At 41.4% G+C, this 15485-nt stretch overlaps 1 protein-coding gene across 1 annotated transcript in view; it reads left to right on the top strand.

The window, feature by feature from the left end:
* kcnh8 (potassium voltage-gated channel, subfamily H (eag-related), member 8) overlaps positions 1-15485 on the top strand; it is a 57934-nt gene continuing 42449 nt past the window's right edge. Inside the window, exon 1 of the mRNA XM_082520799.1 lies at positions 1-143. Within this exon, the coding sequence (XP_082376925.1) occupies positions 68-143 (76 nt within the window). The 5' untranslated portion in view covers positions 1-67. The remainder of the gene's footprint in view (positions 144-15485) is intronic.

Consider the following 15485-nt stretch of genomic DNA (forward strand, 5'->3'; position numbering starts at 1 on the left):
AGCGTTTGGACGACTTGCGCCATCTCTTCAGTAACTTTGATGGGGAATTCGACATTAAGCAGGGAAAATGCCTGTGATGAAGGGATTACTAGCGCCGCAGAACACGTTTCTGGACACTATAGCCACTCGGTTTGATGGCACTCGTAAGTTTGCTTTTTAATCTCCATATATTTTAAATCATTGACTCATTTAAGGATGTGTAATAGTTTGCGATTTAAGTTCCTTTCCCCCCTCTTCTTTATTTTTGGCCGGCTGGGATTCTCCAGAGAATAAGCTTGCAGGCTGATCCAAAACGCCCAACACCTGTAATAGAGAGAATAGGGAGTTGTCAGCGCCTTTCAGTATGATTGCATGCTTGCTGTCCTCGATACAGATAGCGACATTAGATCACCAGGTATTTCACATTTCTTTCTATTTCTTTTTTCCTTGTCCAAAGAGAGACTTCACTAAAGTTCAAGGTAATCCAAAATTGTTTCCAGTATCAAAAGCAGACAGCGCTGAGGCTTTCAGCACCACAGACAGCGACAAAGGTCCACTCCCAGTTTACAGTAGGGGAGACCGGGGATAGTTGTAACGTGGGTTAGTTGTAACACTTCCAATATCTCCAATCAGGGCTACGTTTCAAATGATGTGACTCATCCTGTGCATGCCCAATTCAGTTCTGCTATCACATGTGAAAAATCAGCACATTTTGTCAAACACAGACAATTTAACATGAAAAAAAGTAATTTGTATGCCAAAAAGTAAGTTTTTCTACTTTATTTCAATGTTTAATAGCATTATCTGCTTTGCAGTTAAACTCATCAAATTTAAATTATGTTATTTGTATGTCTATGGGGATATATTCTGTGTAAGTCTTTAGTGCTAATGTTTTAGCCGTTGGCTGTAATGTTAGCTAGTTCATGGCTATAGGAGTCTGGGTCAGTTGTAACAGCAACAGTCTGGGTTAGTTGTAACAATAATGCAGATGTTACAACTTACCACACTATTACTTTAACTTATATTAAACGAGTTGGGGCAACGACATCAGCAGAGAGAGGTTCACTGGTCACTTTTGTATATGCGGTTAATGCCATTGGCAACACAATTCCTCCACTGTTTGTGTTCCCACACATACACATTCTCACACTGTGTCAGAGATAGACCAGTAGGAAGTACTGGTAGTGGAAATAAATCAGGATGGGTGCAAGAAACAGATTTCCTCATCTTTCTGAAGCACTTTGCAAACCACACCAAGGTAAGCCATGATAAAAAGTAATGGAATTGCGATGCTGGTGAACAACTACATTTTTTCAGCTTCATTGTTATGTTCAAAATTGGTGCAAGAGTTGTAGGTTATAATGCCCACTGAGCCAATGAGGCCAAACTCAAGGAAGACCAATCAAAATTAATGAAATATTCAGTTGCAGAAAATTTCATAATTTGTCTTTTTTGGGGGGTTGGAATATGTTCAAAAGCTAGATTTCTGCATTCTGTCACACACACACACACACAGCTACATAAATGGCTCTAAGTGCATTCATGTGTTGAATAAACAAAGATTACATGTTAATGTTTCGTTAGTACCCTTATTTCATTGTGTTACATTTCACCCCAGGATATGTTACAACTAACCCAGACTATGGGGTTAATTGTAACATTTCACTCTTTGTGTTTGAGACCATACCATGCAATGGGTAATTGTGCTGCAGAGAAAATAGCTGCACTATTTAATAGCAGAGACATGTAAATACTTTGCATTACATTTTGAATCCACTACCTTAAACGAGCTCCAATTTACAGACAGAAATGTCAAAAATGTTACAACTATCCCCGGTCTCCCCTACAGCTTCTCGCCAGGCATTTGGGCAGCATGCACACAACTTGCAACCAGTGTTAATATTTGTGTTTTTGAAAGAAAAAAACACACAGCCCAACTTTCTGTGGCTTTCCACTCTTTTATCTTTACAGTGAAGTTAACCTTTATTATCTGGCTAAGTCCTGCAGACGCCGACTGCAGTCGTTCCTCCCGCCGGTCTGAAAGCAGCGGTCACATTTATCAAACTTAATTGGTCGACGGCGACATTACAGCAAGTCCTTCCCCAGGCGAAGCCCACACAGACGTTTCTTCAACTTTACTCTGAACTCTCTCTCAATAATAACCACGAGGATTCCTAAACACCAAGCACCGTATTTCATAACTATCTCGTGTTTCTCTTTGAGAATTCTTTTTTATTTTATTTTTTTCCAGGAATCATCAGCTGCTCAAATAGAATCAATGCACTGCTCTGCTCTCATTTTCCATTCAGCTTTGTTTCAGCTCTGTTGCTGTTTGTTTTGGGCAACTACTCATGTCCTTAGGCGTGGATTATTATGGACTTTGTGGCTGAATTTTACCGTCTTTGCTCTTTAATACAAATCGTTATATCGTAAAGTAAACAGGAATGAACAAAGGCAATGCTGTATATTGACCATTTTCTTTAAAAACACACACACGAACAGTAGCTTTTTGTGTGATTGGTGATTCAAATTTAAATTTACTAGAAATTGTCATGACAACCTGTCAAAAACTCACTTCTGTCTGTTCTCTCTGTGCCAGTACTTGCCACATTTTATTACATCATAGTGCTTCCTACATTTAGGGCTGATTCAAGCTCCAGTTTAATATATTAGCTCATTGGTATGTGTGCTCCCTGGGATGTTCTACCTTTCCTGTAGCTTGTTCACTTGGAGAATAGCAATAATAACCAGAAACATTTATCATTATTTCTGTCCAAATATCTGCTGGTTGACGACCAGTAAAGGCACACAATGACAATAACTATTAAGCTGCCTTGGCAGGAGGGCTGTCCTAACTAGGGGAATTGGGGTTGTACTGTACCTGTAGCACAAGCAGTTTGTCAAGCTCCCGAGAATGAACTGCTGTCCTTGAGTTGGTGAAGTAAAGGAAATTAATGTTGGATTTCAACTGCAAGACGGGGCAGACTGGAGGTAGCAGAGCCTGACGGGACAAATTAGCTATGATGGCCTGGCCAAGAGCAAATATAAGGGAAGAGGTAGTTTCGCTGCTATGCGATCTCCTATCACATCAACCAAATCCAAGAGCAGGTCAGACCTTTAAACGGTGATAAATGGCTGAAAGCAATAGTGGAAAACTCTTTAAGTTGATCTGATTTGTTCTTGGAGAAATATTTTTACATTTAGTGGTGGTCATTTAAATCAATTTAACTTTTTTCCTGGACAGTAACATTAACTTCTATATTCCAACCAACTGTTATCTGAATTAACTGAATTTGCCCTTTCACAACCAGAGTCTATAGAGAACTGAAAACACTCAGAATTAATTCTATTAACAAATCAAATCAAATCAAATCACTTTTATTGTCACATCACATGTGCAGGCACACTGGCACAGCACATGCGAGTGAAATTCTTGTGTGCGAGCCCCACAAGCAACAGAGATGTGCAAACACAACAACACAAACGAGCAAAATACAAGAATGGCCAACCTGAAACTAATAAATATATGTACAATATATAATAGTGTATGCATTTCTGGATGTGTATACTAAATATTTTCCTACGTGTGTGTGTGTGTGTGTGTGTGTGTATACACATTTTTACAAATTAAATAGTAAAAAAAATAAAAAATAATAATATTAATAATAATAATAAAATATATAAAATATACAGAGTTGAATATGTGCAAAACAAGTGGCATTTATATACAGTGTGGAGTGCATAATGTTGAAGTTCCAGTAGTGAAGCTGAGGTGTCTATGACGTGTTCAGCAGTCTGATGGCCTGATGGAAAAAGCTGTCTCTCAGTCTGCTGGTACGGGACCGGATGCTGCAGAACCTCCTTCCTGATGGAAGCAGTCTGAACAGTTTATGGCTGGGGTGACTGGAGTCCTTGATGATCCTCCCCGCTTTCCTCAGGCAGCGCTTCCTGTAGATGTCTTGGAGGGAGGGAAGCTCACCTCCAATTATCCGTTCAGAGCACCGCACTATTCGCTGGAGAGCTTTGCAGTTGTAGGCGGTGCTGTTGCCATACCAGGTGGTGATGCATCCAGTGAGGATGCTCTCAATGGCACAGCGATAGAAGGTCCTGAGGATGCGGGGGCTCATGCCGAATCTTTTCAGTCTCCTGAGAAAGAAGAGGCGCTGCTGCACCTTCTTCACTGTTTTGTTTGTGTGTACTGACCACGTAAGATCCTCAGCCAGATGTACACCAAGGAACCTGAAGCTGCTCACTCTCTCCACAGCAGCGCCGTTGATGGTGATGGGGGTGTGTACTTCTCTGCACCTCCGGAAGTCCACTATCAACTCCTTTGTCTTTGCGACGTTGAGGGTGAGATGGTTGTCTTGACACCAGTGGGTCAGGGCGCTGACCTCCTCCCTGTAAGCCGTCTCATCACCGTTGGTGATAAGACCCACCACTGTAGTGTCGTCCGCAAACTTCACAATGATGTTGGAGCTGTTAGTGGCTGTGCAGTCGTAGGTGTAGAGTGAGTACAGGAGAGGGCTCAGTACACACCCCTGTGGAGCACCAGTGTTCAGTGTGATGGGGGATGAGGTGATGCTGCCCAGTCTGACCACCTGGCGTCTGTCAGACAGGAAGCTAAGGATCCAGCTGCAGAGCTTTGAGAGCTTTGAGAGCTTTTTAACAGCTTTGAGAAAACAGGTAATGCCTGTTCAGATGAGCTGTTCAAACGGGGATATGAAATGTTAAATTCAGATTACTCTAAATGCTTCATTCCAGACAATGTTTTCCTCTCTTAGCCTGTATGATGTCACTGAGAGGAGTGACATAAAATACTATCACAGGGGCAAAGCTTTGGCTGTGAAGAAGCCCCACCCACCTGCCGTTGAACTCTTCTGTTTGCAAGAGGCAGCCAGTCAGAAAAAGTTTGGCTTAAATTGTAAAGGCAGGGAAAACAAAGACAGAGTATAAGATAAATAAGGATTATTATGAACCATGAATCATGCAAAGCTACTCTTGTGTGTTCCAGGAATAAAAATGTGCAGGTAGAAATGAGCATAATGTGTTTACTGAAAGTATTTAAAGCATTTTATTACATTTGGTTGAAATTGGTTCACTTCTTACTATGGTAACTCACATTATTACCTTCTCTGCAGCAGGTTATGCTCTAGGTTAGAGATCAACAGGTATGAAGTCACTGTCTAGTGATCCTGTAGCTTGGGAGGTATGGTACAGGTCAGGTCATGTACTGATTAGTAGGTTGGCGGTTTGACAACTGACTGCTCCAGCCCGCATGCCAAATATCCTTCAGCAAGATACTAACCCCAAGTTTCTCTCTGATGTTTCCATCAGAGTGTGAATGTAAGATACAATCCACTTCAGCATTATAAAAGCTGCTTGTGTTAATGGGTGAAGGAGGCATGGTGTATAAAGCCCTTTGAGTGCTCAGATAGAGTAGAAAGGTGCTATATAAGAACCAGTCCATTTACCAGTTCTTTGTAAATAGCGTCATCCATTCCTGGAAGATCGCTTGAAACTCTGTGCACGGACAGCAGGATGGTCTAGATTTTTTAATAGCATCTAAAGTCTTTGTGTTTCTTAGATGAGCATCAGTAATTAAAACACATTCTTAGACACAACTTTATTCCATGTTTTTTTTCTTGTTGGCTACAATCTTCCAAAGTTTTAGTTTTTATGAGCATTAATAAATGATCCTAACAATAATAAATGATACTAACAAGTCTGTTAACTTACACAGTCAGCATTTTTCTTGGCTTTCTTTTCTGGCTTCAGATAGGCTAAACTTTATTAGTAGCTCTTCTGCAGTCTTGCTGACCAAATCATTCACAGCGCTCACACATTCATACACTTTTAATACTGAACTACTATACAGTGCTTTCTCTCTCACACTCACACACACTCGCAGCTTTGTCTGCATGTGTTGCTTTCAGTCTGCACTGTTTTTTTTAACATGTTTATATTTTTATAACGGTTTTATTTTTATTTGTAAAAATCAGCCTATGTGCTGCCAGTACACTTCTCCGTGTTTGTGATTGGCCAGATGTTGCCACTCCTTTCAGATGAACATGCTGGGGAAACCCTGGGTTACGTTAGCAAGTTGATCACCAGTTAGACTAAATGTATCCAGATAATGGAAAGATATCCCTCGATATGATCGATATGATTTGGCATAAGATTAATTTTTATTATTTTAGTTATCTTAACTACATTTATCTAAACAGCAGTCACTTAATATATCAATGCTAATGGTAAGGCGGCCTCATCATCAAAAACACAATACTTGCTGCCTTGGCTCTGCAATCTAATGCTGGCCCTCCTTTCGTAAGGAGACCATATTGGGGTGTCCTGCTTCCAAGTTAAGCAGAAGGTCTGGTTGCCTCACAGAGTGTCGCCTTCTTCCCGTGCAGCACTGTTCTTCCAGATTGCTATTTCCTAGCTCTCAGCACAGACTAGTTCCACCTCCACTAGGCAGGTAATTACTGTCACGAGCGCTGGTGCCAAGACTTGAAACAGCTGTGTGTTGAGTTGGAACACAACGCCAGTCGTAATGTTTAAGCGTGCATGTGAATGAAAACGAGAGAGAAGGAGAGAGAAGGAGAGAGAGCATGTGTTTAAAAGGAAACAAAGGGAGACCGGAGATCAAGAAGAAGCAGGAGAGTATGCTACATTTTCTGCATTTGGCTGCTTTGTGTCACCGAACTGCCCATGGTGTAGTTCCTGCTCAACTGCCTTTGAACGTGAGGGAAGTAAAACAGAAGTTTCCTCCCTGCTGATTAACGTTCCTTAACGCAGCACACCTAATTACGTGCTTAAGAAGTGGCTGAGGGATCCATATTGTAATTACTACTCGCTGCAAGGTGAATGTTAAAAGAGCCTACTGGAGTTTCTTACACAATAAAGGAAGCTGCCTCCAGTGAGCTGAGTTTATACTGTTGGTGTCTCTACGGCTTTGTCTCAACAGCAACCCCGTGACCTGCAAGAAGACAGAGGAAGCTAATTACCGAGTATAAAAGACCACAGACCGCACACTGACGCACATACAGTACGTTTGAGGAAGGTTTATTAAAGCGAGGAAAGCCTGGACTGTGTGCTGGCATTAACCAAGATTGTATATGTCATATAGTAACAGAAACAAGAGCGAGACTTTAACTTCTCTTAACAGATGCTTATTAATAGATGCAAACTTGTGGAAAAGCCAGCTCCGATATTGTCCTCGGTCAGAGAACGGCTGTGAAAGAAATAATGAGCGCAGTTATGAGACTGTGAGGGAGTAATCAATCATCATTGACTGTTGTGCTGCAGGGTGCAGAGGGGCCCTCACTTATTTGGCAGTGGATTGCCACTACTGTTCCAATTTTCTCCAAAGCCCACTTAGTATTGAGACTCTTACATTTCAGGGCAAACAAAACAAAAAGTAATGGTGCTGTGCTGCACGCTCGGGAGCTCTAAAAAATCCATCATGTTAAAGAGACAGCTGCCTGTTCACACATCCACCAGAAACAAAGCTTTCATTTAAAGTCTTGTTTGTGACCATGCGATGCGTCTGTAACTAGGTCTGTTATTCACTTTCTTAGCTTAATTCTAGCAGAAAACAGCTAAAGTAAAGATTATTGTGTTTACCCACACAGGGTTTGGTGTGCACACTTAAACGCAGGATCCATTAGTTATATTCTAAAATATCCTCTCTCTGATCTGAAGGTGGAATAAGGCCATTCAGACCAGGGTGGAGTTTCTAAACTTCCTGGGTATGTCTAGTGTTTTGGGGAGGTGGGGAAACATCGTTACAGCACAGTATCTCGATATTTTGCGTAGCAATATTGTATCAATACAGGTAAACCAAATAAATTAACGCCATCCTGAGATAACGTTAGTTGAGCGAACTTATAAAATCCATCCAACAGCCGACACACACACACACACACACACACACACACACACACACACACACACACACACACACACACACACACACACACACAAAGCAAACTGATGGCTCAGTCACATAAGTAAAAATAGGAATTGCAACTTGTGCTGGCTAAGTGTTTGCCCAGAGTGCTGCAACTACTTATGAAGGTAAAGCACTTGCACCCCTCTGCAAACAGTCACTGTCTGACTGCAATCACTCTCAGAGAGATTGTCATCTGATTTATGAATGTAGACATACCAACATGTTGCCATCAGTCTGAGTGAGTCTTTGTCAATGAGCACAACTTGAGGGGACTCGGCTCTAACGTCTGATCTAACGTCACAGAAAAGTGGGAAAACCTTTTGTTATTGGATAAAAGAGATACTGATAAAGTTTGACTTTGAGGACATAATTAGCTTTTTAAAAAAATGTGATGGATTGCAATATATGTTATTGCAACAGTCAGCATATTGCAAAATATTAAAAGTTGCGACAATATTGCATCGTGAGTGAACTATTGTGATAATATGGTTTCTAGCACGGGACCTAATTTTGGATTACTCCCAGTAAAGCCTCTTCTGTCCCCTTCCAGCTGTGCCTTTGCAGTGCGTCAAAACACAAATCCTTCCACTTAATTTTTATTTAAAGGAAGTGGACAAATTCACAGGGTGTGTGATGACTGATAATTGTGTTGGTGTGACACCATGTCCCATGCCATAGTTCAGGTCATTTCTGCGGAACATTCTTCATCAGGTGCCTGAGCATGTTGCCATAGAAATCTGCATTGATGGTTTGAATTTTTGGTGACTTATCCAGTAAATGATAAAAAACCATACTTAACAAATCCCTAGCACGGTCGTGACCAGAGACCCAGCTCATCACAAGCAACAATCCTCCAAACAAAAGTTATGCAAGTTTAAAACAGAAGTATTTTGATGACTTTGCATGTCTGTGTTGAAATTACAGAAGAGAGCCGCTGTGCTAGAAGCAGTTCAGAGGTGCACGAGTGGCTGATTTTGAAAGGCAGATTGACAAGATTTTAAAAGAGATGCAGGTTTTGTATCAGCTGCTAGACAACCTGGTTAACCTGTATTATCCCAAACAAGCTGTTTCCTACAACACAGCCAGCTGCATGCTAAAAGCAATGAGATAGAGTGCATCTATCTCCATACTCACTGTAAACCAACTGTGAAAAATCTAAATCTCAGTGTCACATTAATAGCAACCCAGCACTATCCACTGGCTTTAATAAGGCTTTGATAAAGTATTCAGTTAAAAAGACACAGCCACCCTCATCAGTACAGACTTAGCTGGGAAATGCTGTCCTCGCTGTAAGGTCACTGGACTTGATTATTACCGTGAGCTTAAAGGAGCGTGAGCCTCTCGTCTGTTCCACCAAACTTCTGGGACTTCTGAGAGCCTCCCCATCACCGTGGACGTTCTGCCTTGTTAAACCTCCTAATTAGCGAGATTCCTCTCCTAATCACCATCCCTAATGGACTGTCCAGAACGATCGACAAACTGGGTTTCACTAGAGGAAGCCTGGGCCAAGTCGGCCATTTTTAGACTCAATTAACTGCGTGAGATTTTGTGAGACGGGGAGGAAAGTTTTTCTTTGTTTTGGGTTTTTTATGCATTTGGAAGAAGAGGGGGAAATAGACAATGGAGCGTGAAAAAGACACTGGCTGAGACAGACATGGAAGGAACAGCAGGTGTGCGACCTGCAAATTACAGGAATGTAATGCACAGTGTAATGTTTCATTTGGTGAGAGCTCTGGGGATTGTATGATAAAGGGGCACAGAGGTGATTAAGGCTGTGGATTTGTGTAATGATTTTCCTCCTTCAGTTACAGGGTGTGAGAGGATTACCACTGTTAGAATGGGTGCGAGAGTATGTGCATGCATATACTGTATGAATGTGTACAGAATGCTCCCACTAATAACCGAGACACAGTTTGTTGATACAGCACAGAAACTTAATCTCATTATCCCATACAATGACTGACTCGACTTTTAAGACAAACTGTACATGTGTAACCTTGGTTGCCATGGTGTGTGTCAGTGGTTACTGTGGCAACTGTAGAGTGACTTTCTTTTTGGTTATGTAACTGCTGCTCTAGCAGCATTTTCAGAGGCCCACATGAATTTCGTCAAAAAGGTGGTGAGGTCTTTTCCATCCATCTCCCCACTTCCTGACCAATTTTTACCACACTCCATCTCCATCTTTCATCATTCCGCCTCTCACAGCTCCATCTCACTTTCAACTTTCCAAATCACCCCCTCACCTTGTGCCCCTCTAACACCCTCATCTGTCTGCCACAGTGTATTTCTCAACCTCCCCTTCTAGTCCCCTTATCTGTCCACATCCCCCTTCTCTCTCATTCTCTCATCATATTTGCCATCCATCTTTTCTTCTCCCTGCTGTGCAGTGCTGTCCGATTCTACTTCCCTACTTTCTCTCTTCCCTCTCTCTTCCCTCTCGCTGACTCTCCACTGCTTCCTCATGCTCTGTTCCCCATCATAGGAATTGTTGTCGTGACTTAAATAGCTCTGGGGTTGCTTGCAGTGACGGCACAAGGCTGACAACGAGCTGCTCCCGGTGTGTGTGTATGTTTAAAATCCCCAAAACTGGGACAAAACAGTGTGCGGACAAGGTAGCAAAAACACACACTCACCTCTTCTCAAATATACCATCTGTTTAAGGCAGGGGTGCGCAATTCATTTTCCCAAGGGGCTACACGAGAAACTGGGACTGTTGTGGAGGATTGCACCAACAAACTGAACTGATGGTAAGGGCTAATACTGCAATTAGGCAATGAAACACTGGAACAGTCAACATTTTTTCACTATTTTATCAGCATTCACATTTTTCCAGCTAGCCACAGTCTATCCAAGCATGCAGTCACCTCCACAAAGAAATCACTCCCTGTCATAGACCTTTTCACTGAGGGCATTGCTGCCAGTTCCGCCGTAATCTCAAAAGTTTTAGTTAGTCCACAAACAAAGATGTGCATTACAGATATCACAGCTCTCATCCAGAGCCAAGTGTAAAAAGTCAAACTGGATCAGTTTATTTTTCAAATGAAGCTCCAGATTTCCCTCAGTGTTCCCAATCTGTCTTGTTAGGTTTCACCAACAGAGGCGTGCATTCCACCAAACAGTCTTTGATCCCCATCAGAGAGTGGCTTAATGTCACAAAGCTGCTCCATCCCTGGTTGAGCAAAGCGTGGTCAAAAGCTTCTTATACTTTTCACCTTTGAAAGCTAATTTCCCATTGTCTACACACCTTTGGTCAGGTACAACCAAAGGACTGAAACAGATCTGTGGGCTGTATAATGCCAGGGGCTGGTTTAAGAATTGGTGGTGAAAGACTTCACTTTCAGCTTTGCCTCATCTGACCCATCAAAAAATACATTGATCAACTGTAGTAAACCCAACCTGTTTTCTCTTTGCTTATACCAATGCTTTCACAGTCCCGAGGTCATCTGTTGTTTAACTTTTGGATTCCTGTGACCATTATTATTAAAGTCCTGCTGAACTTTGGTTTTGTGATATTTTAAAATTCAGACTCATTTTTGTTCTTGTGTTGTTTTGTGACATATTGAACTTCGGTTGCTGTTTTGATTTTATTTTTCTGCTTCCCCAGCGTTTCCATGTTGCGTTCCTTCGATCTCATTTATGTGTTTGTGTCCTTCACCCCGACTGTTTAGTGTCCAAATGTCGTCTGTCTTTTAATATTTCCCTGTTTTACTTTGTAGAATAATTTGTGGTGTCTGTGGTGTCTCCTTCTACTTTTCCTTTGTGCTAACTATTTTCACCTACTGTTGATGTCTTCATTTAGTCTTCCAAGTAAATATAGCCCTCTGGTTCTTCATTTCCCTGTCAGATTGTCTGCTATTTATTTTGGACTTTGTTTTACTTTGTCTGCCTTTGTGTTCTGGATTTGGGTCTCGTCTCCACCACAAATCTTGACAAAATCGACCAACATGATCATTTGACATGGAGCTCCTATAGTGTAAAGCCATGTTTTAAAGCCCCACAGTGTTAAGAATTTAAGTTTCCTTATCCGCTGCTGGTTTATGTTCTCTTTGTTTAAGTTTGTTTATGTTTAAGCCCATAAAACAACTCCGTGTACATGAGACATGCTAGTGCCTCTGTGAGGCTATGCATATTGAATGAAAATGCAAACATGATTGCTGAGATATTTAATATGGACCAGAGTTCAACCAATCCAGTGACCAACCAGAATTTCTATTCCAAGAGCCACACTCCTATGTTCACTAAAACCTGTTTATTAAGGTGAGGAAAACAGTCGTTATTTGCATAATTACGAAGAGCACTTTTCCGTAAAATTTATACCACTGGTTATTTTGTGTGTTTGTCTAAATTCTGTATGTGAGTAAATAGCAAACCAGTTGAAAACAGTCTTTTTAGTATTTTGGTTTTACTATTTACACTAGAAAGTTTAATTGATCACAAATCATTTGCAAATCTTTTGCTCACCACCTTCACTTAACTTTAATTACATAAGTAGTCTCTGTAACCACATGTGTCTTGCTTCTTCTTGCACTTTTTGTTCTTTTCCTGACCTCTTTCCTCTTCTGCCTTCCTGCTCTATCTTTCTTTGTCACTGCCTTTTCTCCTCCCTCTATCCTCTGTGTACCTGTGGGGTTTCACCAGCAGCTGTCATGCAGCAATGTGAGCATGAGGCAAAATGATCTATTGGCTTCCACACTGGAGCAATTAGCCAAAAGAAAATTTAAATGGAGAACACAGAACAACTTGAGGTTATGAAGAGGGTACGACAGAAGGTAAAAGATGCAGAGAAGAAGTAAGAAGGAAAGATGATTGAATTTTAGTTTAGCAGAGATTCAGGGTGCAGAGGAAAGATAAAGTAAACTTAGATAGTTTGTACTTTTTTAGAGGCAGTAAAGAAGGTGGACGTGTGCAGAAATGCAGGGAATAAGCAGATTGGGGTAAGAGGAAGGTGTGATGGAATTCCAAGGCTGGAGAGGAGATGAAGAGTAATTAGGTAGAGAGAGCCAAAAATGGTAGGAGGGACATCATGAAGGGTTGGAGGGCAGAGGAAGGAGAGAGCAAAGGTTGATAGTGGAGTAAAGTTGGAGTGATTGAGAAAGTGGAGGAGCAAGAAAAGGAAGTAAAAGTCTGAAATTTAGGAGGGTAAGAAAAGTATAAAGAAATTTAGTTGAAAAAACAGATTTATTTCATTATTTATTATTTTTTAAAGGTTGAAATTAGTTTTGTGGTGATTACAAACAAGTGTCCAGTTATTACAGTAGTAGATGCAAAATCTATTTGACTGTTTCCAAGTGTAGAATTTGTGATGTTCTTTCTTTTTTGAATTCTTGGTGATAATTAGTCTCTATTTTAATGTTCATGGGCTACTGCTCTTCCTTTTTCAAATGTTTGTTTTACTAATTGTATTACCATGATTATTTTTTGTGAAACATCTTGTAACATGTCTGTGAAGGTTCTCAGTCATCCAGGTCATCGTAGTCAAAGGAGCTTGCAAAGAAAAGCGTCTGGACTTCTTTAAGTTGCTTGAAGACGTTTCACCTCTCATCCGAGAAGCTTCTTCAGTTCTAAGGTCAAATGGTGGAGAGTCCCAGATATAAACCTAGTGGGAGTAACCCCCCACAGAGGGACAAAAGGACCCCCTGATGATCCTCTAATCGCCTGAGCCAAGGTGTGAAACTGGGCGTGGGTCCCAATCAGCCAGAGTTTTGGGTGAGCTCATTGTGAAACCTGGCCCCACCTTATCATGCGAATTCCTGAGGTCAGCTAGCCCAGGATGTGAGTGGGCGTTAAGGCGTCTGGGAAGGGATCTCAAAACTGGATTATAGATGGCAGAGAGTTGGTGTCGTAAACCACCGCCTCTGTTCAAAGATGGTCGCTCACAGTGGACATAAATGGCTTCTTTCACTCCTCTTTCAAACCATCTGTCCTCTCTGTCCAAAATGTGAACATTGGCATCCTCGAAAGAGTGTCCTTTATCCTTAAGATGCAGATGGACTGCTGAGTCTTGTCCTGTGGAGGTGGCTCTTCTGTGTTGTGCCATGCGCTTGTGAAGTGGCTGTTTGGTCTCTCCAATGTAGAGGTCTGAGCATTCCTCGCTGCACTGCACAGCATACACCACATTGTTAAGTTTGTGTTTTGGCGTTTTGTCTTTCGGGTGAACCAGTTTCTGTCTGAGCGTGTTGCTGGGTCTGAAATACACTGGGATGTCATGCTTGGAGAAAACTCTCCTGAGTTTCTCTGATACACCGGCTACATAGGGGATGACAATGTTGTTGCGTCTGTCCTTCTTATCCTCCCTCGCTGGTGTCTGGTCTTCTTTTCTGTGCCTCTTTGCTGACTTTAAAGTCAGCACTCACATCCTGGGCCAGCTGACCTCAGGAATTCGCATGATAAGGTGGGGCCAGGTTTCACAATGAGCTCACCCGAAACTCTGGCTGATTGGGACCCACGCCCAGTTTCACACCTTGGCTCAGGCGATTAGAGGATCATCAGGGGGTCCTTTTGTCCCTCTGTGGGGGGTTACTCCCACTAGGTTTATATCTGGGACTCTCCACCATTTGACCTTAGAACTGAAGAAGCTTCTCGGATGAGAGGTGAAACGTCTTCAAGCAACTTAAAGAAGTCCAGACGCTTTTCTTTGCAAGCTCCTTTGACAACATCTTGTAACATTTTTTTGAAATGCACTATATAAATAAAGTTTCTAATAACCACAACAAAAACAACAAAAATAATAATATTTAGTAGTGGTGGTCGTACTAATGGTAGCACACTTTCATGTAAAGCACTCTATACACTGTACTTAATTACATTACACACAAATTCAAGTGTAAAAGTTAAAAACTGTGACTAAAGCTGTTCTCTTAGCTCCTGCATTTTTGCAAATATTTACAACTGCTGGACCCTCTCACCACACATCTATCTTCTACACAAAAACATGATGATCTAGTTGTTTGTTTGACCTTCCCTTTTTCTAGTGTATCCATTATAATAAGTAAAATTTTATTTCTATAGCACCTTTAAAGATAAACATCACACAAATGCTTCACAACAAAATGCCAGAGGATAAAAACAAAGGTTAAAAAGTCTAAAAATATGACTTTTTAGTTGTTTAGTCCATGGATTTCAAGCTTACAGGGAGATTTCCAGAGTCTGGGGCGCACTGTTGCAAAAGCTCTTGAGACTTAAAATCGATATATAACTGAATGTCATCTGCATAGCAGTGATAACAGATGTCCTTAAAGGTGCTCGCAGTGTGCTGAAGAAAGAGCAGAAATAACTGAAATAACCAAAATAATAAGGGCCCCTAAAATGAACCTTGTGGCACATCATAGGTAAGCAAAGTAAAAGAGGACTGGTACTAAACACTGGTACTAAAAGGCAGCCAGGGAAAAGAATGGTTCAGATAGATGTGATGCAAACCACTCTAAAGCAGCAGACCCAGCAATAAATAATAATTGATGACTAAGAAGTGTGCAGCTATATGCACTTACAACTTGGACCATTATGGGTAGCTTATTGGGCCACTTCTTATAGCCTAACTTGTTGGTATGACTGCTCT

The sequence above is a fragment of the Aulonocara stuartgranti genome (genome assembly GCF_965226115.1).
Source record: "Aulonocara stuartgranti genome assembly, chromosome: 22".
Lineage (NCBI taxonomy): Eukaryota > Metazoa > Chordata > Actinopteri > Cichliformes > Cichlidae > Aulonocara > Aulonocara stuartgranti.